The sequence below is a fragment of the Aotus nancymaae genome, unplaced genomic scaffold (assembly GCF_030222135.1).
Source record: "Aotus nancymaae isolate 86718 unplaced genomic scaffold, 86718_ANA_hifiasm-v0.15.2.pri h1tg000021l, whole genome shotgun sequence".
In the NCBI taxonomy this organism is placed as follows: domain Eukaryota; kingdom Metazoa; phylum Chordata; class Mammalia; order Primates; family Aotidae; genus Aotus; species Aotus nancymaae.
Window position 1 is genome coordinate 26,185,580 of NW_026988433.1, and position 25,992 is coordinate 26,211,571.

The following is a 25,992-nucleotide window of genomic DNA, read 5'->3' on the forward strand; positions in this document are numbered from 1 at the left end:
TCGGTGTCCTCTGTGAAAAAACACTCTTTAAATAAATTAGATTTCCTTCAATTTGTGTAAAATCACACTAAATTTATTGCTGTAGCAAAATGTGGTCACCAAAGTAAATGATCACCTGAAAGACTTCCAGTGAGCTGCAAGTTAGCCTGGTAAATCAAGTATACAGGCCACACTGAATGTCAACACCAGAACAAAGGCCTAGGTACTGAGTAGCCCCATTTCTGTTCCTGGACATAAGCCGGAGAAGTTGTGACATACACTAATTCAAAAGTAATACGGAAAACTCAACTAACATTGAAAATTAGCCCATTCCATATTTGTAAGGGAATAACGATACTCCCTTCATAAGGCCCTCATGCTGATTAAATGAGAAGTATGGACAGTACCTGGGAAGTAAGCAGATGCCCAGTAAATAGTCAATTCTCTGTAGTCCTCCCCACCCCTTTTAGTCATTTCTTTCCAGTGAGATGTCTAAGTTGGTTCCACAGCTACTTAGAACAGAGAGAAATGCTCCCTGCTTTATAATCCCATCATCAGTTTTCAAACCTTGTTGTGGACAAGAATTGCCTGGAAGGGTTGTTAAAATGCAGTCCTGGGCCCCACCTTGCAGAGATTTGGCAAGTTGGAGTACAACCTAGAAATCTACACTCTTTTTAGAGTTGCTTAAAATATATTTGTATTTCATGGTTGTGTTAACATCAAAATACATATCCACAGATGATAGGTTTGTACATTACTATCAAAAAATTTTTAAATTGGCTACAGCACTTTCTGAACTACAATGTAACTAAGAATTTTAAGATCACCCTGTTTTAAAGTTTCCTTTATTTCTTTAGATCTTTATGAAACATTCCATCTTTTGTAGATCATAGTGCTTTATTAACAAATTCATGTGTTCTTTTCCCATCCCTTTAATATAAAAAATTATTCATCAGTTATTTTCATCTGACATTTCACTAAGTACAGAATTCATGTCAACATTATTAGATCAGCCATTCAAGTGGGTCACATAAGTTTATCCTCATTGTGCCAAAATCCCACTCAAACAATAAGCTGAATAACAGATGCCTCCAGGTGTATACAACAACCTTAGTTTCTTAACTTGAACTAGTCCTGTTTAACAGGTCAAATTGCTAGTCTTTATAAGTAAACTAAAAAAGACTCAACTATACAGCTGTACATATCATCAAATGGTTAGTTCATTTCAACAAGAACCTCTATAACAGTTTTCTGCCATCATTGAAAAAGCCCTCCTGAACGAAGTTATAGTTTAGAATTTAAAACAATCTTGATGATATAAAACATACCAGGTGGCTTTTCTGTAGCAGAAATTAATTACAACCATTTTTCCTAAAGCAATCTTAAAGACAGGCAAAGTTGAAAATAAATATGCAAGCATACAGTAAACAAAACGTCTACACTGAGAAATTCAGATACAAAGCACAGTGGAGTCTATAACTGTAGAAGTTAGAAATATAAACTAGTAATGAAGCAATAATTTCTTCCAAATAGCAGGAAACAAGTTCTCCAGTACCATTATTTAGATAATTATTTCGTGTTCACCTATTGATTTAGGAGGTTTTTTAAAATCCCATTTGCCAATTATGACATTTGATCAGAATCCCAACAAATACCTTAAATCATACAGCATGAAATAAATGACCATTTAATTCCTGATTAGTTGAGTGCCTTAATGACTTTTCAGTTTTGTATATAGTAGAAAGGTTCAAGAACCTTTAGAGATTTGCTTACAATCCCTGCTGATATTTACGAAAGCTTTTAAAAGTTATGTTATATTCTTATCCATTTGTTGATTCCATATTAATGTAATTCTCTTAAGTATTTTATAAACAATTAAGCCTCAGGTATTAGAATGGTCTGTTTCAAATTTTTTGGCATGCTATTTTGACTTACTGCAAGGTATCACCCCCATTTCCTCCCCTCCACTATGTAAAAAAAAAGAAAAAGTTGGCAGAATGGAGACAAATTTCCAGATTTAAGTATAAAGAAATTTAAGATTTTCCCAGGCTTGGATTATAATCCTTGATTGACAGGAATGCCAAGTATATATGCCAATTGTTAAATGTTTATGAAATTAAACATGAAACAAAAGGAAAATGAATTCCAACTAAATCATATTGAGAATGAATGAGACATGAGACATGTTAATAAGATATGACACATTTATCATCCCTAATCAAACACTTCAAATCCCTGACTGAAATTGGCTTCAAAAATGATACAAACTCTATAGCTGCTTTAAAGGACTGTAAGACAGTATGTTTTTAAAGCCTATATAAACCATTGAAGCACTTTTACATATTTTATATTCAAAACTAATCTATGGAGCTCATTTCATTCCACTTACAAGTACTCACATATCTGTGGTTACTTTTACCGTGTTTTTAAAAAGGAGTACTGCTAATAATTTAAGACATCCTAAAGATAGAATAGGTGCGAAGTCTTCTTTTTATATTTTGGGTGTTTTAAGTAATATTTAAGAACTTAAAATTATTTGTTTCTCCTTAATATGAAACTCTTCCAAAATACCTTCTGACCAGTAAGTAAATGTTCTTTAGGCACTGTGAGGTTAATTAATGATGGAGCATGAACCCAGGCTGAGAAGTGTACAATTTAATTTTAACTACTGACAAGACAGTTAAGCACTGTCTAATCCACTGACAGCAGAAAATGCTTTTACCCCACTACTCCTGAGATTCTAAAGAGGGAAAACTAATTTCACAAACAATCTTTAAAAGAATCCATAGATGATTCTAAGAACTGCACATATTCAGGGAATCAGAAAAGATGTTTTCTTTTGTAAGGCATCAATGATTAAATTAACAGAATGCATATCTACTAACAAAAGATGGTTAACATTCAGTATCATAAACCATTTATCTCTTCTTTTTAAACTTCTCTAATTCCTGCTAATTTTTGCCAGCTTAAATAAGAAATGAATGCATCTTGGCCTAATCAACTATGGTTATAAAAAACTAAGACATCTGAAACTATTAGGCACATCAAAGGTACGGCTTATGTAATTCAACGTTCCCTTCTTAAGGGGCAGATGAGTTACCTGGCACATTATACATATGGAACTGTAAAGATCATCTACTAAATTCAACTTTCACATTTTTAGTCAAACTGAAAGACTTATAGTAAATATTCAAACATACCATATCTTCAGTTACAACTAAGTGTAACATTTTACCAGATAAAAAGCTGGAACTTAAGTATGAGAAACCTTCATATACTGTGCTCGTATTGGTCTCTTCTTTTTAGATGAAAGCCACTCATCAATACTTTCAACACAGCAGTTTAGAAGATAAACGTCCAAAACAGTTGACTTGGTTGCAGTCCATAATTTAGCAATTCAATGCCACTGGCATTATAGTGCTGTGGAGTGCAAGTGTATCTCCATATTTTAGTCAGATTTGTCTTTCTTCTTTCCTGTTAAGGGCACTTTGTTTACAACAGCAGACCCAACAGCTGTAACACCTCCAGCCACAGCAGATACACCCCCTTTCACCAGCCCTATTCCCATGGAAGGCACAGTTGTAACAGCTGTTTTGGTCACTTCCAGACTCTTTCCACCAATCCAAGCCACACCACCAATGGTGGCACCGACAGCTCCCTTTGTAACGCTGAAGATACCCCCAGTCACACGGGACAACATGCCTGGTTGCTGCTGTGGGTGATCTTTCATTGAACCTAAGGAGAGAAAACATTATGAGACAATCAAATATAAGTATGTAAAAGAGCAGTGCACACCATTAAGTTACCTAAGACTTCCTCACAATCAGGAGGTTCATTTGATGAGGCCAACCACACTGATTCAAGGACACTGAAGAGCTCTTCCTTCAGGGTACAGAGCTCTTGGTCTATACAATATCTTCATTTTTACAATATCTTAGTCCAATGCGAGGTCTTAGTATCTATGAGAAGAAATGCTTTAGAGACTAGACAACTTTTGTTAAATATAATCCTATTTTAAATGTTTCCTTGATTTATGGTTTTGTTGTTAATAACCTTTATTTTTCTATCCTAAAAGGAGTATTAAAAAATAAAAAAAAACTATATTTGATCTGCATTTCCTTGATAGGATTTAATCATTACTAAAACAATCTTCTTTGTAAAAAGCAATAGTTACCGAGGTATGGTCTGGGACAACTGGAGATGCCGAAGACCATTTCAGAGGCTCTACTATTTTCATAATATTATCAAATGTTATTAAAGTATCATTTGTCTTTTCACTTTCTTTCTGTCATGAGTCTATAACAGAGGTTTCCAGAATCAGGATGTTATATGATATAATACAACAGACTGAATGCAGAAGCAGCTCCAAGAATGTAGCTGTTTTCCATTAATCCAAACATTAAAGAGATTTGCTAAAATGTATAAACCAATATCACTGTGCTCACAATTTCCACAATTTTTTGTTTTGAAAGAGTTACTATTCATAAAAATATTTTAATTATGTTAATATGGGTTATTTTAATGAATATTCAGATTTCTCAGTTTTTATTGCTAATATGGTAAATACTGACAAAGACACAGCTCTTTGGGGCCTCAATTTTTGAGACTGTAAAGATATCCTGAAACCAAAAAGTTTAAGAACCCCTATTAAGGAAATACATTTGGGTTTCTCATTTATGTCTCCCTTACTATTTAAAGAGCTAGTACTATGTAAAAATGAAAACTATTCATCATTTAAAATTGTGTCATCTACCTAAAATCATTTTTATTCAGACATAAGTAGGACAGAGAAACTACAGCTATGGTTAACACTTAAAATTACTACCTCAGTCGTTCTTATAAAAGAGAATCATCTAAGTAATTTTTCAAAACTAGAGATATCCCCCATAAAAGGTAATAGCAATATGAAAAACTGAGCTGCATCTAAGTCATGAGTTCGTTTTGTTTTTTTTAAATAAAGCCACATATATTAGCATGTAACCTCAAACCCAGGAATAAAATGACTAGCAGAAAGATTTCATAAAAATTAGCACCAGCTTCAAATGAACACAGGCCTTTTCTCTTTAGTAACCTAATGATTTAGGCAGCAACAACACACAAGCATTGGCATTTTTCTAAACGTCGTGGAAAATATTTGGTACTTATATAATTCAGGCTTTACTTCTAAAAAACTACACTCTCACACAAAGAAGGGTAAATTGTTGGGTATATAAGTCCAACTAAGAGCACCAAAACTACTAGATGCTAGCAGAATGAGGTTCTCGGAGAAGGTATCATGGGGACACTGATAATATTTGATGGAGAAAACAAAAATTTCTGAAAACTGAGCTTTCCAATCCAGAGGGTACAAATTTACCTTGAGATAGTTTTTCTTTTCATGGTTTGGAGATTTTACATTGTATCACAAGTCGGAAAATCTCACTGACTAGTCAAAATATCTTTGCAAAATAATGCATAGATACAGATACAGCAATAGCTATAAATTTAAAAAACCAAATATTTTTATTAAAACTACTAAGTATAATTAATACAAATGTTTTAATGACTGAATTAAAAGACAAGATATAGATGAGCATTTGAATATATCATTATAAAATTATGATGGAAAGGATTACATAAGTGGCAATTCTTTTGTAATCAAGGTCACCAGCCCTAGGAAAAAAGACAAACTCCTGATTTGAGGCTACAACAGATAACTGCCTCAAGCCAAATAGCTCATTAGTAAAACTGTCTTGGCATGCCAAATTTGGTACACATTCATTTAATGAAGATAAATAATTTTTCTTAATCAAATCAGATAAATATTAATGCAGTTGATCGCTTTAATTACAGTATACTCATAATTATCACCATATAAATTATCTGCTTTGCAGATTCCTCTTGTTTAGCGGTTGGCATAGAAAGACATTCTGCTTTGTTCTCTTTCTTGACAATCATGCCCCTGGATGGCCTTTATTTATCCCTTTCTTGATTTCTTTCTGACAAAGTCCTTGTTAACTTTCTCACTGAGCCCTAACTTTTCAAAACTCCACAGTTCCAGACCTAAAAATGTAAAGCATGGAAAAGAGCTGAGTTAGTAATTTTCCAGGCTATTCCTCCACCAAACTAAACTAAACCTAATTAGCTAGTTCTGCTTTTTTTTTTTTTTTTTTTTGGAAACAGAGTCTCACTGTCATCTAGGCTGAAGTGCAGTGGCACAATCTTAGTTCACTGTATCCTTGGATAGTTCTTTTGACTTCTTTTTGGCTTAAGTGTAAACTCTTTGTTGCTATTTTCCTAGCAATTTCATTTTGGCCTACCAATCAATATAAGAAATATAGGAAGAAAATTTTAGATAACAGGTAACGGAACTAGGAAAAAGATATGTAACACTTAGATTCACAACCTCCAGCCCTAGTAATCAACATGCAATTCTCCAAGGAGATCGCTATTTGGATTAAGTTTAGTAACAATCTATATCAAAAACATGCCTGTAGTCATTTTCTGTACAGTCAGGACATTCAGGTGTGTGTCCATGGGTTTTTGAAGAATTAAAATGATTCATGATGTCACAATTTTCAAACTAAAAAAGAATTATGACTTAAAAAGACAAATGAGGCAGACCCCAAGACCATGTGTTAATAGAGGAGGAGAGCTACTAATTATAATGTAATGAGTAACAGGAGTTTAACAACAAATCTCTAATATCTCTTGAATTAGGCTGATTTTGTAATGCAGGATATCAAAACTAAACACGGTCCATCCTTCTTCTGTATCCATCCTCACCCTTTACAAATGAAAGGATACTTTTACTTCTAAAATGGTCTTACAAGAATGACAGGAAAATATTATCCCTTATATGGTAAATTGTGGTCCTATTCACCATTATCTGTGTTTTCTTATTAGAGGCTAAAAATATTACGTTCAATTTTTTTGCAATGTATGTACTGACAAGGTAAACAGGTTCTGTTTCTTTAAATTTAATAAAAACAATCAGGGTCGGGCATGGGGGCTCACACCTGTAATCCCAGCACTTTGGGAGGCCCAGGCGGGTGGATCACCTGAGGTCAGGAGTTCGAAACCAGCCTGGCCAACATGGAGAAACCCCGTCTCTACTAAAAATACAAAAAAAATTAGCCAGGTGTGGTGGCGGGTGCCTGTAATCCCAGGTATTTGGGAGGCTGAGGCAGAAGAATTGCTTGAACCCGGGAGGGGGAAGTTGCCAGTGAGTCAAGATTGCACCATTGCACCCCAGCCTGGGCGACAGAGCAAGATTCTGTCTCAAAAAAATAAACAAACATATTTTTTTTTAAATCAGAACTTTAATTCAGGATTTTTTTCCATTCTTAGTGTTACAGATGCATACTTACCTTCTGGTGGTTCATCATTAAGGTATGATGGGATTTCTTGTTGATTTTTATCTGTCTGATTCATGATCTCCTAAAAAAAACATACAAACACATTTCATTTTAACCTCAACATATGAGACTACCTCTTATCACATGCAAAACTGAGACTTCATCAACATTATTCAGATTAACCACATTTTATACCCACTATACAACTAGTCTTCATCTTGTTTCTCTCCTACTTCAAACTGTGACATTTAATAAATACTTTAAATTATACCAGCAGACAACATAAATCTTACGTGAAACACCCACCAAAGCGTGGCAGTCACATTATAAGCTTTCCTAAGTTGTTACTGTGGTGCTTCAACTATAACTGAAAGTTACTCACTGAAAGAGAGCTGGAAGGTAGGGTTTAGCAGACAAAATGTTATTTCCTCTTACGGAATACTGGTTAACTTAACTGTAATTTACTTCACAATACTTAAAGAAAAAGGTATACCATAACTAAAAAAAATAGTCAAAATATAACAGATGCTGGCAAAGTTGCAGAAAAAAGAATGCTTATACACTGCTAGCAGGAATGTAAATTAGTTCAGCCTCTGTGGAAAGCAGTATGGAGATTTCTCAAAAGAACTTAAAACTGCCATTCAACCCAGCAATCCCATTTCTGGATACATACCCAAAGGAATATAAACCATCTGCCATACATGTGTTATGTTCATCACAGCACTATTCACAATATCAAAGACATGGAATCAACCTAAATGCCCATCAACAGTGGACTGGATAAAGAAAATGTGGTACATATACACCATGGAATACTATGTAGCCATAAAAAACAATGAGATCATGTCCTTTGCAGCAACATGTATGGAGCTGGGGGTCATGATCCTACGTGAATTACCACTAAAACAGAAATCTAAATTCTGGAATCTCACTTATGAATGGGAACTAAACACTGAGTACACACAGACACAAAAAAGGTAACAATAGACACAGGGGCCTGCTTGAAGGTGGTGGGTGGAAGGAGAGGGCGAAAAAATACCTATTGGGTACTAGGCTTATTACCTGGGTGATGAAATAATCTGTATGCCCAACCCCCACAACACACGATTTTACTCATGTAATGAACCTGCACATGTAATACTGACCCTAAAATAAAAGTTGAAAAAATAAATACTAAGCTGTTCTATCTAAAGAAAGTCCTTAAAAAAAAGACATCCCTCTCTTAAGATTACACCACCAATCTGAATCAGTAACAGATCAATTTTTATGACTTTCTGTTGTTCTTAGAGCTCTTATGAACAGAGGTAGTAACAGAATACAAAATTTACTATTAAAAACATATATATATATATATATTATATATACTATGATTAACTCTAAGTTTAAAGTAGTAAGGGAAGCTAAGAAATAAAATAAGCCATGCTGCAGTAAAGAAAACATGATTAAAATTTATTTTCCCAATTTACTATTGTGAAATACTTCCTTTTAAATTCACTTAAGTAAAGATTAGAGCAAGTCAAGATTGGTCTAAAAGTGTTCTTTATTATATATTATCTGGCTCGGCCAGAAAACTAAGGTTATGATCCCAGCAGTCATACATCCTTGTAGATAATATATACATATCTGTATGTATATAATAGATATTAAAAAGGATATTGTGAAAATTAACAATGTAGTTCAATACATTAATTAACGAACACTGATTGAGCACCTACTCCTGAGCCAGGCAATGTTTTAGGTGCATAGAGTATAGTAATCAATACAGACAAAAAAAAAAATCTCTGCTATCATGAAATGAATACCCATGGGGAAAGGCAATAAATAAATACAAACAGAGTACTGCATGTCAGTGGTATTTTTATGCTATGGAGAAAAAGGGATGGATGAGGAAAGGATGTGATATTTTATTTATTTATTTATTTTTTTTTTTTGGGACGGAATTTTGCTCTTGTTACCCAGGCTGGAGTGCAATGGTGCAATCTCGGCTCACTGCAACCTCCGCCTCCTGGGTTCAGGCAATTCTCCTGCCTCAGCCTCCTGAGTAGCTGGGATTGCAGGCACGCACCACCATGCCCAGCTAATTTTTTGTATTTTTAGTAGAGACAGGGTTTCACCATGTTGACTGGGATGATCTCGATCTCTTGACCTCGTGATCCACCCGCCTCAGCCTCCCAAAGTGCTGGGATTACAGGTAATTTATTTATTTATTTATTTATGAGACAGTCTCGATCTGTCACCCAGGCTGGAGTGCAGTAGTGCGATCTCAACTCACTGCAACTCTGCCCCCCAGGTTCAAGTGATTCTTCTGCCTCAGCCTCCCGAGTAGCTGGGACTACAGGAGTGCATCACCATGCCCGGCTAATTTTTGTATTTTTAGTAGAGACAGGGTTCACCATGTTGGCCAGGCTGGTCTCGAACTCAGGTGATCCACCCGCCTTGGCCTCCCAAAGTGTTGGGATTACAAGCATGAGCCACCACACCCGGCTAGGGATGGATGGGGAGAGGATATGATATTTTAAATAGGATAGTCTGTGAAGGCTTTACTGCGATGACACCCAAAGAAGGTAAGGATACAAGATATTTAGGTGAGGAGTCTTCTAGAGAAGAAATGGCAAGATCAAAGGCCATGATGTAGGAGCTTACCTGGATCAGCAAGAAGGAACAGCCAGTAAAGTATGGCAGGGTCGCATCAAGGGCAGTAGGAGAGGAAGTCAAAGAGTGAGGTCTGGATCAACATAGGCCCTTGCAGGCGAGGATGGAGAGTGGCTTTTAACTGAGTGAGATGGAAGCTAGTGAAAGGCATTGAACAAAAGAGTAAGGTGATCTTTTAAAAGATCATTCTGGCTGCTGTGGGGAGAACAAGCAATAGGAGAACAACAGCAGAGGCAGAAAGTCCCATTAGGAAACAATTTCAATAATCCAGATAAAAGACTGTTGGTAGCTTGGATGAAGGTGGTAGAGGCAGAGGCTGTGACAAGTGGGAATTTTCAAAGGTGATTTTTAACTTCATGGAATTCATCTTGTTATGCCTTTAAAATCTAAATCCTATTTAAGATGAGACTTCACTGCATCCCCACTGAGTCCAGCAGCACATGTTCTGTTTAATAAATATCTTTCAATTGCTCTAGTGAAAATCTTGATTCAGGTCATTTATCAATAGCACCTAATCTTATACTGGTTTGGTTTGAGAATTTAACACATCATACCAAACATAAGATTTAAAAAGTAATAGTAAAGCTAGGTAATCTCTGACAGAAAAACCAGTAAGAATTTCAGCTAATGCATTACTGGGAAAAGAGATTCTTGACAGATGTGCCTTAATTTTAAAACTCCCCAAACCACAAAGGCACATGTATTACCATTCACATTTATATTTTCTTTGATCTATCATCATGGTAAGATCGTAACACATTATACAGGACAGTGGTTAAGGCTCTAGGGTCAGAGTGCCTGAGTTTGAATCTCAGCTTGACCATAAGCTGTATAGCAGAGGACAAATAACTTCATTAAATCCTTGCTGTTTAGGATAGTTAAAATAAAAATCAAAGATAATTCTAACCTTAACCCTAAGATGAGAATACTATTTAACAAATTCCAAAACAAAACATGCAGAAATTCCTGGCAGAATGTGTGTGTCCCTTCTGAGAAATGATTATTTTGAAGCCACTTACTTCCCCCCACTGGACTATTAATTTCAAGAGGACAGACACCTTTGTCCAACTTATTCATCACGGTAATCCCAGTACTATATATTAATACCATACACATACACACAAATCCAGGAGATCACCTGGCTTGTCAATCAACAGAAGCTACCATACCCTGTAGAGAAATAATGGGAAATTACATATACGCGTACATCTTATATATTTTAGCTGGAGTTTAAATATAGGTGTGATTATGCCAGTAACTGTATACATTTCAAAACTGACTTTCTGGTGCCTACCCCATTAATCCCTACCAACAGTCTTACCTTTTATTTCTAATACGGTATCCCTTAGAAAACAATTCTTTTTCTATATCCTATCTTGTAATTAAGAAAAAGATCCCAATTTTTAAAAATTAGTTATTGCTTTATGAGAGCATAAGATATATGCAAATTAATCTAAATGGTATGAATTGGCTTCATCCTTTTGTGGGTAGGCAATAAGGAGCCATGAGCAGAGTTATACTGTCCTATCTGTGCCTAAGATGCTAAATGAACCAAGAAGAGATGGAAGGAAAGAGAGATTAATACAGTAAGTGGCTACTTTAGTAGTTCAGTAAGATAGAATGACAGTCTAAACTTTCAGTTTTTCATGTCTAAATAAATACCTGAACCAAAATACCAGTCACCTTTGAATTCTGCTTTTTTCACATTCCCATCTAATTATCAGTAAATTCTGTTGCCTAAATAAATCCAGAATATAACCACTTCTCACTGCCTCTACTGTTAACACTTTAAGCCGTAATAATGTCTTACTTGTACTACTGCAAAAATCTCTGAATGGGTCTCTGAGCTTCCACCTTTGTTCTTCTTTTAGTTCAGCCATGTCATACTTTGCTTAAAACCCTCCAACTGCTTTTTATTTTGCTTAGAATAAAATTCAGAGTCCTTATACCTTTGAGGCCAGATATTTAAACCCCATCTCCACTATTCTACCTCTTGTTCATTCCAGTCTACCAACACAGAGTTCCTTGTTTATCCTTTCCTCAAAGTCTCTTCCCCAATATATGTATATGGCTCAGGTCCTTCTGCAAATGTCCCCTTATCAGATGCTCCCTGACCACCTTATAATAGATGAGCACCCACCACTCTTCTTATCATTTTCACCTAACCCTGCTCTATTTTCTTCAAACTCTTATTGCCACTTGATATGCGTGTCTGTTTACTTTGGGTCTCTCTCAATTAGAATGTAAGCTCCATGAGAACAAAGGCTTGGTTTGTTCACTACTCTATCACCAGAGACTTAATCAATGTCTGATGCATGGTGGACACTCACATACTTGAATTTTCTGTATGAAGTAGAATGTAACGGGTATTAATGTGAGATGAAAGGGAGAATCTAATGTCATATTTCTAGTATAAACATTATATATAAGCATTAACATCTGTAAATTTTCTACCATAAAATGTATTGTTTTATAATTTAAAAAATCCATATTTTCAAGTCTTAGAAACCAGTAATATTCATAAATGATATTTTTAAAGATTATGTAGTTCATCTAATCCTAATTAATCTCAGTTTTAGCACCAGATGAAGTTAATAATCTAAAAAACAATGTACTTGAATTACATAATGCTTTAAGAAAATGGTATCACGGAGTTTTGTTCACAGTTATGTCTTGGATAAGGAAATCCTGACAAACAGCCTTATGCAGGTTATTACTATATTAACTGTACAGTACTGTTAAAGACATTACCCACTACAACACTTAATAGCTCTGATATGGAACTCCACATAAGAAATTTCTTCAGAGGTAATTACTCAGAAAATGTCTTGTTTCCCTCAAATATTTAGTGTGTTTTCTTAAAAATCTATGCATTTTTATATTTAAAAGATACAAAGGTGTGACGTTTTCCTTCTCTCTTTGGCTTCCAGGAAGCTTACAGCTAAAATCCCAGCTCAACTAGGTAGGCACCTGTGGCCTGCATAGTTGTGTCCTATCTTCCCCTACACTTCCACACCTCCTCAAGACCACTACCCAGATTTCTATTTTTCCCTGGTTTGCAATTTGAATATCTTATTTATGTATTTTTACCAATTTGTTGGTACATGTTTTTGTTGTAAGCTGCCGGATAGTATTCATGGAATAAGTAGGATAAAAAGAAAATATTGTAACCCCAGCACTTTGGGAGGTTGAGATGGGAGGACTGCTTGAGCTAAGGAAGTCAAGAGCAGGAAAACATGAGACTCTGTCTCCACAAAAAAAAAAAAAAAAAAAAAAAAAAAAATTGGGCATGGTGGCGCACATCTGTAGTCCCACCTACTTGGAAGGCTGAAGAGGGAGAATTGCCTAAGCCCAGGAGGTTGAAGTAGCTGTAGTGAGCCATGATCGTGCCACTGCACTCCAGCCTGGGCAACAGAGCGAGACCTTGTCTCAAAAAAACAGAAAAGAAAAGGAAATACCTGTATCCACATATACTTTAAGCATCGCAAGAAGAGATGCATACCAATACATGGCCCACATTTAGGGTTAAAAAAAGAAAACTCTAAGCTAGAGTCATGCTTTCCAAATGTACCTTTTTAAACATAGGCAGTGGTATGCCAAGGACTTAAGAATCCACAGAAGAGACATAATGCGTGCATTTTAATCTAGAGTAATTTAAAATACTGTTTTATTTTTAAATTCACACACAGTAAAAAGTAAAGTGCTTGAGCATTTTTTTTAAAAGATAACTAGACTTTCAAGAGATTTCACTCTAGCCTGGGGCTGCTTCTGGGTATATTCTCAGACTTACCAGCTCTCCTTGACAGTCCAACCACACTCCCACTCCCACGCCCACCATGAGTTCATTCTGGACTTAAATTAGGAGTTTTTCTGTAGAGGAGTATGAAATGTAAAAAGCTAGATACTATCAAAAAGAAATATTCAGTAGCATTTAAAATCATTAGCAGTAGTGACCAATAGGATTATCAATAAACAACAAAGTAGCAAATCTGGAATTCTGCCATGCCAGGCATAAGTCTACTGAGACTAGAGAAATTTACTATTTAGAAGGCCTTGAAAGTCCTAAGTGCAGCAAAGATTAGTTTCACTGGGACTTAAAAAAACAAGGGCCGGGTGAAGTGGCTCACGCCTGTAATCCCACCACTTTGGGAGGCCACAGTGGGTAGATCACCTGAGGTCAGGAGTTTAAGACCAGCCTGGCCAACATGGTGAAACCCCATCTCTACTAAAAATACAAAAATTAGTCGGGCGTGGTAGTACACACCTCTAATCCCAGCTACTGGGGAGGCTGAGGCAGGAGAATTGCTTGAACCCAGGAGGCAGAGGTTGCAGTGAGCCAATATCACACCACTGCACTCCAGCCTGAGTGACAGAGCAGGACTCAATCTCAAAAAAAAAAAAAAAAAGGATTAGTTTTGGGTTTCTTGTACATCACATCTTAATAGCCAGTATGTAGTATCAAAATTCCTCTAGAACTTTTAGAATAATAAAAATTATGTAAAAGCCACAAGTATTAGAGATTTTTTTCCCTGAATACCTAATTTTATCGCAAGACGCTGAGTTACCTTATAAAGGTATTGCTAAAATCCTTAACTGCATCATCTGTACTTTTCATTCACATTAACCATTCCAAATTCCTACACACAAATATGTGCCTAACTTTTAGTGATATTACCTCTTTATGAATATTGCCACTTTATTACTCAATACTTTTTATATTACTATCCTGCTCATTATCACCATTGCAGGAGACCTGTTTCTCTTACATTAGGAATTGTGAAGATAAATAGATCCCTAATCTAAAACTGTGAAAGGTAAATAATCTACTAATAAAATTTAAGACTATATATGTAGAGACAAGTATCAACTGACAGTAAAATTTTAAAATGGGCCTGTAATTCCAGCACTTTTAAAAGCTGAGTGGCCAGATCCCCTGAGGTCAGGAGTTCGAGACCAGTCTGGCCAACATGGTGAAACCCCATCTCTACTAAAAATAGAAAAATTAGCTGGGCATGGTGGCAGGTACCTGTAATCCCAGCTACTAGGGAGGCTGAGGCAGGAGAATCTCTTGAACCAGGGAGGTGGATATTGCAGTGAGAGAAGATCAAGCCACTACACTCCAGCCTGGGTGACAAAGCAAGACTATCTCAAAAAAAAAAAAAAAAAAAAAATTCAAAATGACCATTTTTAAATGTTACCCTTAATACATTAAAATTACTAAATTCTATACAAACTATATCCCCTGAACTCACTGAATCATTAGTTCAACATACACTTGAGCCCTACTATGTGCCAGGCACCCTGTTATGCACTTAGGAGTTCAGTGTGATTAAGCACACACAGGCACTACTCTAAGCCAGAGTTTACAATCCAGTGGGAATAGATTTTTCTGGCACTTGCCATTTAGTGAATCATTCAAGAAACATATATTCAAGAAACAAATACCTCTGCTAAGAGCTCATAATGCACAAGTTTCTATTAAAAACATACTTTCTGGCTGGGCATGATGGCTGAGGCCTGTAATTCCAGCACTTTAAAAGGTCGAGGCAGAAGGATCACTTCAGCCCTGGAGTTTGAGACCAGTCTGGGCAAAATAGCAAGACTTCATCTCTACCAAAAAACAAAACAACACATAGTTTCCAAAGGAAGGCAATAATGACAGACAATAGCTTTAGATAAGTACAAATGATTTAACTTATTCTACAGACATAAATCAGTTCTACCTCTTCGTCCTGAAGTGTGAATAAACTATTACAATACCAACTAAACTGGGTTATAAGTGGGTTTTTAAGAAATTGTGACATATGAAAGATTTCTTTGTTATAGACTGTATATCATGACTACAAATTCATCAGCAGTTACATTAAGCATTGTAGAGATGGGGAGAAATAATTCTTGCCCAGTACAACAGTATCATAGATACAGCAGCTGGCAAATATATTGAGCAAGGATTAACAACACAATTCCCTAAAGGGTAATTTATTCCAATAATAGGAATAAGTAAACAAACACCTCTTGGGAAACCTTTTTTCTTTTTAAAGGAAAACAGATGAATCAATGTTGTTTGTGGGTTTCAGTAATATTTATATGTAAATTTAAAGTTTTTAGTCATAAAAAATTCCTAAAACAGTGAATTTTCCTCTGGGTACCACCCCTCTATACACCAAAAGAAGTTAAATAACACTAACATGTTACATAAAGCTTAACTACAAAGTATAGTGCACAACAGTTTATCGTCAAAGCCACTTCAAAATACCTGTTATTAAACAGAAGGTGCCAATTTCCCTGTATTAGAAAAAGACGACTATAAATGAATTAGCTAAATTCTTCTATATATTCTACCTATAAGAACTTTGCCACATCCTCACTCCCATGTTTTACCTTCTTTGCCAAATAACTGCAAGGAGATTCAAAAATATATTTATACAGAGCTTTACTACATATACACTAACAAGCAGAGTGCATTAAAACACCAGCTTACCGTTTTTAGGTTTTTCTATTTAAACCAACTATCCAGAAGAGTCTGCTTTTAAAGATAGCTCCTGCCCATTAAAATCAACAGCAAATAGTCTACAAGAAATGCCCTGAATCTAGCAAGGAAGAAAAAGTAATCTGCCAGTAAAACTTGTAAGTGCCCACTTAGACGAGTATTGACAGTGTCAAAATGGCAATTTTTAAGGGTTGTCCTTAAATGAAACATTAAGCAGAATTACAATACTCTATTAAATCAGGGAACCAGTACACCATCTTCACTACATTATTCCAACGGTTATTTGCATTCCTACTATGTGTCAAACATTCTGTTATGCACTGAGGCATCCTTGTGAACAAGCATACAAAAGTACTACTCTCAAGATGTTTATATATAATCCAGTGAGATATATTCCGGAAGCAGGAAAAAAGCAAATACCCAATAACTGAAACAAAGAAAGGTAAAGATTTTCCTGTAGTTTTAAAAAAAAAGACACATGCACACACAGAAACCTGTATATTTATTTGTCTAAGGTAGCAACCGTTACAATTTCTAACGATGCTTTCTATAAATGGAAAAATTTTTACTGAACTTGGTTTTTGGTACAACTGTTCTAACAAAGACTAAAGAAATGCAAGTGGAAAAAGCAAAACAGGATGCACATGGGTTTATCAAAGGCTACTTCTCCCTTTCTTTTTTAAAAGTAAGCATGGGAGCGCACAGGCACATACGTGTTTACCTGTCGGTGTGGTATCAATATTCCTGGGGAACTGTTGAGAGCACTCACACCAGCAGAAGTTTTAAAGGCTAAACAATAGCATACAGCAAATAATCACATATAGCAAATAAAGTATTTTCATTTGGAATTAGCACAGTGTTCACAAGGACGCAAAAATCAAATTAAGAACCCTCCCCTTTTCTCTAGGTGTTTCTAAACCCTTCCTGGCTGCCCCTTCTCTCTCCATTGATCCCTTTAGGCACTAGCAAGTTTTTTTTTCTATAGCAGAGAGAGTGACGTGGCAGGAGCAGCAGAAAATGACCCTAGAGGCGCCGTGGCTAGCGCTGAGCTTGGCACCTCCTCCCTCCGCTCCACGTTGTACACCCAGCACACCCCCACTCCCGAAGGGTTCCAGAATTTCTATTTAAGAAGGGTTTAGGACAGGCGATTTGATTGGAAGTGAAAGCTGGGGGATCGGTCTTGAAGGTGCGTGTGCACAGCAGGCAGTTTTTATTTAGACTGGGAGGCAGTGACGGCACGGATGGGTGCTCCAGCACTCCCTGTCACCCCTGGGAGCCGCCAGCACCCTGTCCATTCCCACTTTTAGTTTAGGTTAGGCGTGGGGATACAGCCGTCCTACCCAGGAAGAGCTCTGGGGGTGTCCACTGGGGGACAAGTCTTGTGTGCCTGAACCCAAGAGGGAGGTTTATCAACAGGTCAGGAGTTGGCAGAGCGAGGACGCCCAGCACCCAAGCCCCTTCGCCGCATCCCTCTCCCAGGCTGCTGACGCCCCCCGCCCCCCACCCCCCACCTCCGCCTCCGCCTCCACTCCGAACCCCCAGATGTTAAAAAATCAGGCGGAGGCTTTCCAGGGGAGTCCCCAAGCTCCAATAGCAGCGGGGCAGTGAGCGACGTTGAGGAGGAGTAGCCCCAGAAGCGAACCTCCATCCGCCCCCAACTTTGTCCCACCCCTCCCCCTTTCCCGCTGGGTCCTCGCCGAGGCCCCGCTGGGAGCGAGGCCCAGGAGTGGAACCTGAGGGGCAGGGGCGCCGACGGCAGAGGGCGAGGGAGGAGGGCAGGAAGCCAGGCTGCGCCCCTACCCTCGCAGCCCTACTCACTCACCGCCGGGGTCGCGGCCCGCGCTGGGGCAAAGGCAGGGGCCGGGCGGAGGGAGCGGGCCGGCGCCGAGGAGGGCTGAGACAGCCTGGGCGGCAGCGGCGGCCGACACAATCCCGGGCAATCGCGGCTCCGTAGGCGTCCTCTCAGGCTGTGGAGCTGGAAGACTGTGGTGGTGGTGGCGCCGGCGGCGGCTGCGGCGGCCTCTGGCTGCGGACGTGGCGCCCGACGCGACCCGCCCCCTCCACCGCCTCCTCAGCTCCCGCCTCCTTCTGCGGCTCCGACTCTGAGGCGCACGCGCGCTCGTGCAGCTCGGGCCCCTCCCGCGCCCACCGGGCACACGCCCACTCGTTTCTCGCAGGGTCCGGTTCTCCCAGCAGCCCCCAGCCGGCCGCGTCCCAACTGCGCACGCGCGACGCTCTGAGGCCCGCTCCCGCCCTTTCGCCCCCTGGGCGCCTCCGTGGGAACCCCCGGCCGGCCTCAGCGCGCCTCCTCCGGGGGTCTCCCCGCCTTCTTCCCGCCACTGTCCAATCAGATCGGGCGAGGGGCGCGAAGCCCGGGAGACGCCTAAGCCGCGGACCCCAGGCCCGGAGGTTTGGTGTCGGCGGCGGCCGAGAGTTAAGGTCCGCGCCGAGTAACGGTCTTCGGAATTCCGAACCTTGGCCTTAGGGAAGGTGGGACAGTCGCCGGTTTCTCTAGCACTTTTCGTCCAGGTGCCTCAACCTTCTTTGCCTGCTGTGCTCAGGGAGTGACAGCCGGGCCTGCTCAGACGTTCACCTCGGGGCTCTATACTCGCCTTTGTGACTAAGTGCTAGGGTTGAGGACAGACGTGGCTTATTTATGTGTTTTTCAGTTTGTTTGATTTTTTTAAATTATTTGTTTTACTTCTACCTGGCCTAAAATTGAGCTCCTTGAGAGTAAAAACCCGCCTGGGTCGTCAACACCGTCGGCTTGGTGCAGGGCCTGCCAGGCGCTCGAAATGTGTTGAAGAGGGGGTGTTTAGTAGCGAAAGAGCCTTGGATCGGGCATTAGAAAGCCTGGCTTTGCGCTGTGTCCTTGCCACTTGCTGACCGGGCCCCTCCACGTGTTCCCCGCCGGGGCAGCTGCTCTCCTCTCCCGTCCAACGGCGCGGGGAGGCGCGTGGCGGCCCCGCCCGAGGTGATCCCCCTGGGATGTGAGGCGTCCCTCTCTGAGCTTCACAGCGGGTTTCAGGAACCACCTCAGAAGGTCGTTTTGAGGACGGGAGGAGATGAACTGCTCAAAGCCTGCTTAACTATATAAATGGTATCCATTAACTTTTCCTTGACTCCCTTTCCACACCTATAAAATGAAGACGATGGGAAACTCATCATACTTTTTTTGTGTGTGTGGTGGGTGGGAAAGGTCTTTATGAACTGTGAAGCCCTATGTAAATGTGGAATGTTTCCTTTCAGTCTGATTAACAAGTTAAAATACATGAAACAAAAACGTGAAGTCAAAAACATACACAGGAAGCAAAAAAACTGACAAAATGGTTTATCAACTACAGAATATTCAGGGTGGTGAAAATGAATGATAACTGTTGACAGCATAGCTCAGAAAGGACATGCTAAAACCACGGAAAGCATGCTAGATGAAGCTAACTTTGATCCAGGTCTTAAATGGAATGGACTATAGTTTATAGCTTCTATCTAATCATTAACTTATGAAATCAGAATTCAGGCCACTTAAGTGGTCACTTAAGAATTAAGGCCACTTAAGAATTAAGGACAGTGGTCCTCAGACTATCAAGATATTTTAGTTTCTCAAAGCAGAAAGAGGAAATTAAATAATCTTGTCACTTTAACATATGGGTTGCATGATTAGCAGGATCAGTGGATTGTACTGTTTATCCAGCATGTGAAGAAATGGATAGCCTCTGTTTTCTTGTTATTACAGAAGCTTCTGTCTTTAATATATCTTTAATATGTGACCTTTCGAGGTTGAACTCTAGGTAAAATTATGAAGTGCACAATTATGTCTCGTTTCTTCTTCCCTTTGCACGTTGTTTTAAAAGAGAATTATTAAAGTACAAATGACTGACAGGATAGTAGCCACTCCTGGAAGATTTTGCATTTTTACAGTTCTTAAAGCCATAACTCAAAGTAGCAGTTGAATCTATTTCATAAACCAAGATTTAAAAGAGCTCTTTTGAGAAGTCATGAGTTCACCAGAAACTTCTGAAACTGCAAATATAGGAGTTCAGCCTATAGAACGAAGATATACATGACTTGTAGTTATTTCTTCGTTCTATAGGCTGAACTACTCTAAATTCTGGTGACCTCCCTTTCTTAGATTATTAAAATAAAGTACAGGTGGCTCACGCCTGTAATCCCAGCACCTTGGGAGGCTGAGGCAGGGGAAGATCACTTGAGCCCAGGAGTTTAAGAACAGCCAGGGCAACATGAGGAGATCCCATCTCTAAAAAAAAATAATAGGCCGGGCGCGATGGCTCACGCCTGTAATCCTAGCACTTTGGGAGGTCGAGGTGGGTGGATCACGAGGCCGGGAGTTCGAGGCCAGCCTGGCCAACATGCTGAAACCCTATCTCTACTAAAAATACAAAATTAGCCGGGCATGATGGCAGGTGCCTGGAATCCCAGCTACTCGGGAGGCTGAGGCAGGAAAATCACTTGAACCCGGGAGGCAGAGGTTGCAGTGAGCCGAGTTTGCACCACTGCTCTCCAGCCTGGGCAACAGCAAGACTCTGTCTCAATAATAATAATAATAATAATAATAATAATAAAAGCATGGTGGTACACTCCTGTAGTCCCAGCTATTTAGGATGCTGAAGCAGGAGGACTGCTAGAGCCTGGGAGGTCAAAGCTGCAGTGAGCCGTGGTCAAACCACTGCATTCTAGTCTGGACAACAGTCAGACCCTGTTTCAAGAAAAATAAAATGAAACATTTATTTCTGGATGTTATTTTGAAAGATTTTGTCATATCTTAAAATAATGAGCCCTGGCCAGGTAATCACAGCACTTTGGGATACCAAGGTGGTACGATTGCTTTTTAAAGTCAGGAGTTTGAGACCAGCTGGGTCAACATAGTGAGACCCTGTCTCTACAAAAAATAAACAAATATATAATTAGCCAGGTGTGGTGGCACACACCTGTAGTCCTACCTACTTGGGAAGCTGAGGCAGGAAGATCACTTGAGCCAGGATTTCAAGGCTGCAATGAGCTACAGTTGTGCCACTGCACTCCAGCCTGAGTGACAAAATGAGACCCTCTCTCTTAAAATAACAATAATAATGAGTTCTTAGTGCCTTCAGGCAGTAACTTAACAAAATTCTTAATACACATATATCAATTACCCAGCATTTTAAATCACTGAGTTTTCTTCTAGTTGGTTATATACACGGTCTTTTTGCCTTATTAAAAAACTTTAGAAATTAGATGTGACATTGTTTAACATGGTGGGGTGGTTCAAAGAGAACCAGAAAGAAGCAAGCCAGAAACCAGTAATGTTAAAACAAGAAATTATTTCTAGGCTGATAGTATATTGAAGTTTAAAAAGCCCCAGCCTAACCTTCTGCCCAACATGTGAATCTGTCTCCTATTATGTGCACAATTATAGTTTTCATTGTTATCAAATACTCTTCCCAGAGTTTCAGTATGGACTCATTTAAGTAACCTACTTGTTGAAAGGTCCACATATTTTTCTGTTTTACTATGTTTTCATGAGTGTAATGCATTATCCTTGCATTAAATTAACAGCTTTATAAAGGTTAGTTACCACCCAGTGTAAATCATTATGCTTTCTGTCCTCACTTTCTTACTGCTTTTTGCCATTCCTGGCTCTTTGCCATTCTTGGCACAATTACCTGTGCTATTCTTGGTTTTCCTTTCCCTGCACCAATATCCCTTTTAATTTTTCCTATGATATGATCATACTAGCAGATTTGACACAGTTCCTAACCTCTATCATCTCATTTCTCTCAACAGTCCAATGAGGCAAGTGCATTATATTCTAATATAGAGAATTCTATATTCATATGAGGAAACTGAGGCATAAAGAAGTTGGATAATTTACCCCAGGTCCCACAATTAGTGAACAGCAGGCTGTAGAATCAAACCCAATTTTGTCTGACTCTAGAGCCCAACTTCTTAACCACTATATTCTCAGAAAGAGAAAAGCAGTTCCTGACATGCAGTAGATGCTGGCACAACTAGGCTTTGGTATTCTTGTTGAACAAAAGCAATTTTAGAGAACATCAACATCAGACAAGGCCACTCTATGATCCTGGTTGATCAGGACAAAAATAAGTCTACTTCATAATCATGGTTGAACATAGACAAAAACATGAATGTTGTCCAACCCACCAAATGGAATACACAAAATGAAAATCCCAAACTAGTCTATGTAACTGTTGCCTCTTTGCCAATGATAGCTTTAATCTCATTCCAGTCTTCCTTGTTTCTAGGTAAGATTTATTAAGATACCCAATCAGAATTACCCCCACTTCCTGACAATATCTTGTTTAGAGCATAGAGCAAAGTTCCACCTCCTTAAACCCTCTGTCAAATCACCGATTTTTCGAACACCTTACCGATATGCCCAATGGTTCCCCATGATCTCCCTTGCTGCAATGAGTGGTAAATTCAATTTTTTCAACCACAGGTGTGTTCCTAGTGATCTTTGACTAGAAGGCATTGACAGTTCTTTCTCGACTGTTCTGTATCATGCATATCTATGGAGTAGAAAGCATACTTGTTAGGTATTTCTGCCAGTCAAAGGAACTGGAAACTGCCCTTTCATCTCCAGCCATGGGATTGTAACACCAAAGCTAGAAGGTTCCCTTTCTTTATGTGGATCATATATAGAGTGTCTGCTTAATTGAGCCTTATTAAAAGATAGTAAAAAGAAACGCATAATGTTTGAATAATTGGACATCATTTTGAAAACAAAAACTTAACACATATAAACTCATGCCTTTCACCATATACAAAGTAATTCAAAGTGGATCATAGATCTAAATGTGAAAATATAAAACTTCTAGAAGAAAACATAGGAGAGCATTTTTGTGATCTTGAATTAGGCAAAATTTTCTTAGCTACAACACAAAACACAATCTATAAAAGAAATTTATAGGCCGGGCGCGGTGGCTCAAGCCTGTAATCCCAGCACTTTGGGAGGCCGAGGCGGGTGGATCACGAGGTCAAGAGATCGAGACCATCCTGGTCAACATGGTGAAACCCCATCTCTACTAATACAAAAAATTAGCTGGGCACCGTGGCGCGTGCCTGTAATCCCAGCTACTCAGGAGGCTGAGGCAGGAGAATTTCCTGAACCCAGGAGGCGGAGGTTGCGGTGAGCCGAGATCGCGCCATTGCACTCCAGCCTGGGTATCAAGAGCAAAACTCCGTCTCAAAAAAAAAAAAAAAAAAAGAAATTTATAAAAACTTGCTCTTTGGATAACACTTGCACACTTGCTCTTTGGATGACACTTAACAAAAGAACAAGCAACAGACTGGGAGAAAATATTTGCAAAACATATCTATTAAATGATTGTATTCTGAATATATGACACACACTTACAACTTAGAAGACAATCCAGTTTTAAAATGTGTGAATAATTGAACAATCACTTCACCAAAGAAGATACATGGATGGCAAATAAGCATATGAAAAGATGCTCAGCCCCTCCTACCCCTAGGCAACCACTCATCGATTTTCTCTCCTTATGATTTTGCCTTTCCCAGAATGTCATATAAATGGAATATAGTATGAAGCGTTTTTAGTCTTGCATCTTTCACTTAGAATAATGCATTTGAGATTTATTTATGTTGTGTGTAGGAGTAGTTTGTTCCTTTTATTGCTGTAGTCCATTTACTATAGTAGTCATTAGGGAAATGCAAATCAAAGCCACAATCATCACTACTTGGTTGAAATAAAAATAATTTCAAAGGCTATTGAAGATGGACAAAAACTAAAACCCTCAGACATCGTTGGTGGGAATGCCAAGGGGTACAAATACTTGGGACATGGTTTGGGAGTTTCTTAGAAAGTTATGCATATACTTATGACCTAGAAATCCTACTCCTAGATATTTACCCAAGAGAAATGAAAACGTGTTCATGTGAAAACCTGAAATTATTTTATAATCATCTAAAACTAGAAACACCCTAAGTGCCCTTTAATTTGTGAATGGATGAGCAAATGGTGGTACATATATGCAATAGAATCTACTCTTACACACAACGTAAGTAAATCTCAAGTGCATTATTCCAAGTGAGAGATGCAAAACTAAAAACTCTTCATACTATATTCCATATATATGACAGTCTGGAAAAGACAAAACCATGAGAAAAGAGAGCAGTAGTTGCCTAGGAGGTAGGAGGATTTGACTATAAAGTGGTGCTTAAGAGAATTGCAGGGGGGCTAATGGAACTGTTGGCTGTCATGACTGTGATGTGTGTGGGTTACAGAATGTATGCATCTGCTGAAACTCATAGATTTGTACACTGAAAGGAACAGTTTTGCTGTGTGTAAATTATACCTCAGTAATTTTGACTGGAGAAAGAAAGATGTTGAAATGGAAATAAAGAGTTGTGATAAGGTAGAGTTACCTGGCACCATGAAAATAAAGACTGGCCTAAAGGTGAGAATCCTCTTATACCCCTAATGGGCAGCATTTCACATTGGTTTCAGTAATACAACCCAAATTTAAAGATGCAATTTGTTCTTATATTTTTGCCTAGTTGCTTACTATACTTAACCACTGTTAGCTAGTTTCTACTCTCAAGTGCCCTTATGTCTACAGTAACCAGTAGAGCAACTTGAGTTTGAGTCTCGTTTCTACCCTTCATATGGTTTGGCTGTATCCCCATTGAAATCTCATCTTGAATTGTAGTTTTCCATAATCCCTACATGTTGTGGGAGGGACCCAGTGGAAGGTAATTGAATCATGGGGGTTGTTACCTCCATACTGTTCTCATGATAGTGAGTTCTTATGAGTTCTGATGGTTTTATAAGGGGTGTTTCCCCCTTTGCTTGGCACTTCTCCTTTCTGCCGCCATGTGAAGAAGGACATGTTCACTTCCCCTTCTACCATTATTATGTTTTCTGAGACCTCCCCACCATGCTGAACCATGAGTCCATTAAACCTCTTTTCTTTATAAATTACCAGTCTCAGGTATTTCTTCACAGCAGCGTGAGAATGGACCAATATAGTAAATTGGTACCACAGAGAGTGGGGTGCTGCTGTAAAGATACCCAAAAATGTCGACTTTGAAACGTTAACAGGCAAAGATTGGAATCATTTGGAGCATTCAGAACACAGGAAAATGTGGGAAAATTTGGAACTTATTAGAGGCTTGTTGAATGGCTTTGATCAAAATGCTGATAGTGACATGGACAATGAAGTCCAGGCTGAAGTGGTCTCAAATGAAGATGAGGAACTTGTTGGGAACTGAAGCAAATGTGACTCTTGTGATGCTTTAGTAAAGAGACTAGTGACATTTTGCCACTGCCCTAGAGATCTGTGAAACTTTGAACTTGAGAGAGATGATTTAGAGTATCTGGCAGAAGAAATTTCTAACTGGAAAAGTATTCAAGATAAAGCAGAGCATAAAAGTTTAGAAAATTTGCAGCCTGGTGATGTGATGGGAAAGAAAAACCCATTTTCTGAGGAGAAATTGAAGCTGGCTGCAGACATTTGCATAAGTAATGAGGAGATGAATGTTAATCACCAAGAC

General features: G+C 38.8%; 1 protein-coding gene and 1 long non-coding RNA gene across 3 annotated transcripts in view; one reads left to right on the forward strand and one right to left on the reverse strand.

Moving 5' to 3' along the window:
• Nucleotides 1–807: 807 nt before the first annotated feature.
• On the reverse strand, nt 808–18,445 carry TMEM263 (transmembrane protein 263). Of its 2 annotated transcripts, none has more exons than XM_012469169.3 (3): nt 18,281–18,445; nt 7,329–7,398; nt 808–3,714 (listed from the first exon to the last, which is right to left on the reverse strand). In XM_012469169.3, the coding sequence occupies exons 2-3, from the start codon at nt 7,390–7,392 to the stop codon at nt 3,428–3,430; spliced, it is 351 nt and encodes a 116-aa protein (XP_012324592.1). In that variant the 5' UTR covers nt 7,393–7,398; nt 18,281–18,445; the 3' UTR covers nt 808–3,427. The 2 variants fall into 2 exon arrangements, with proteins under 2 accessions (XP_012324592.1, XP_012324591.1); XM_012469168.2 differs by lacking the exon at nt 18,281–18,445 and adding an exon at nt 15,459–15,475.
• A 413-nt stretch (nt 18,446–18,858) lies between these two features.
• Nucleotides 18,859–25,992, forward strand: part of LOC105728669 (uncharacterized) — a 50,042-nt gene continuing 42,908 nt past the window's right edge. Inside the window, exon 1 of the long non-coding RNA XR_001110086.3 lies at nt 18,859–18,948. This is a non-coding gene — a long non-coding RNA (uncharacterized LOC105728669). The remainder of the gene's footprint in view (nt 18,949–25,992) is intronic.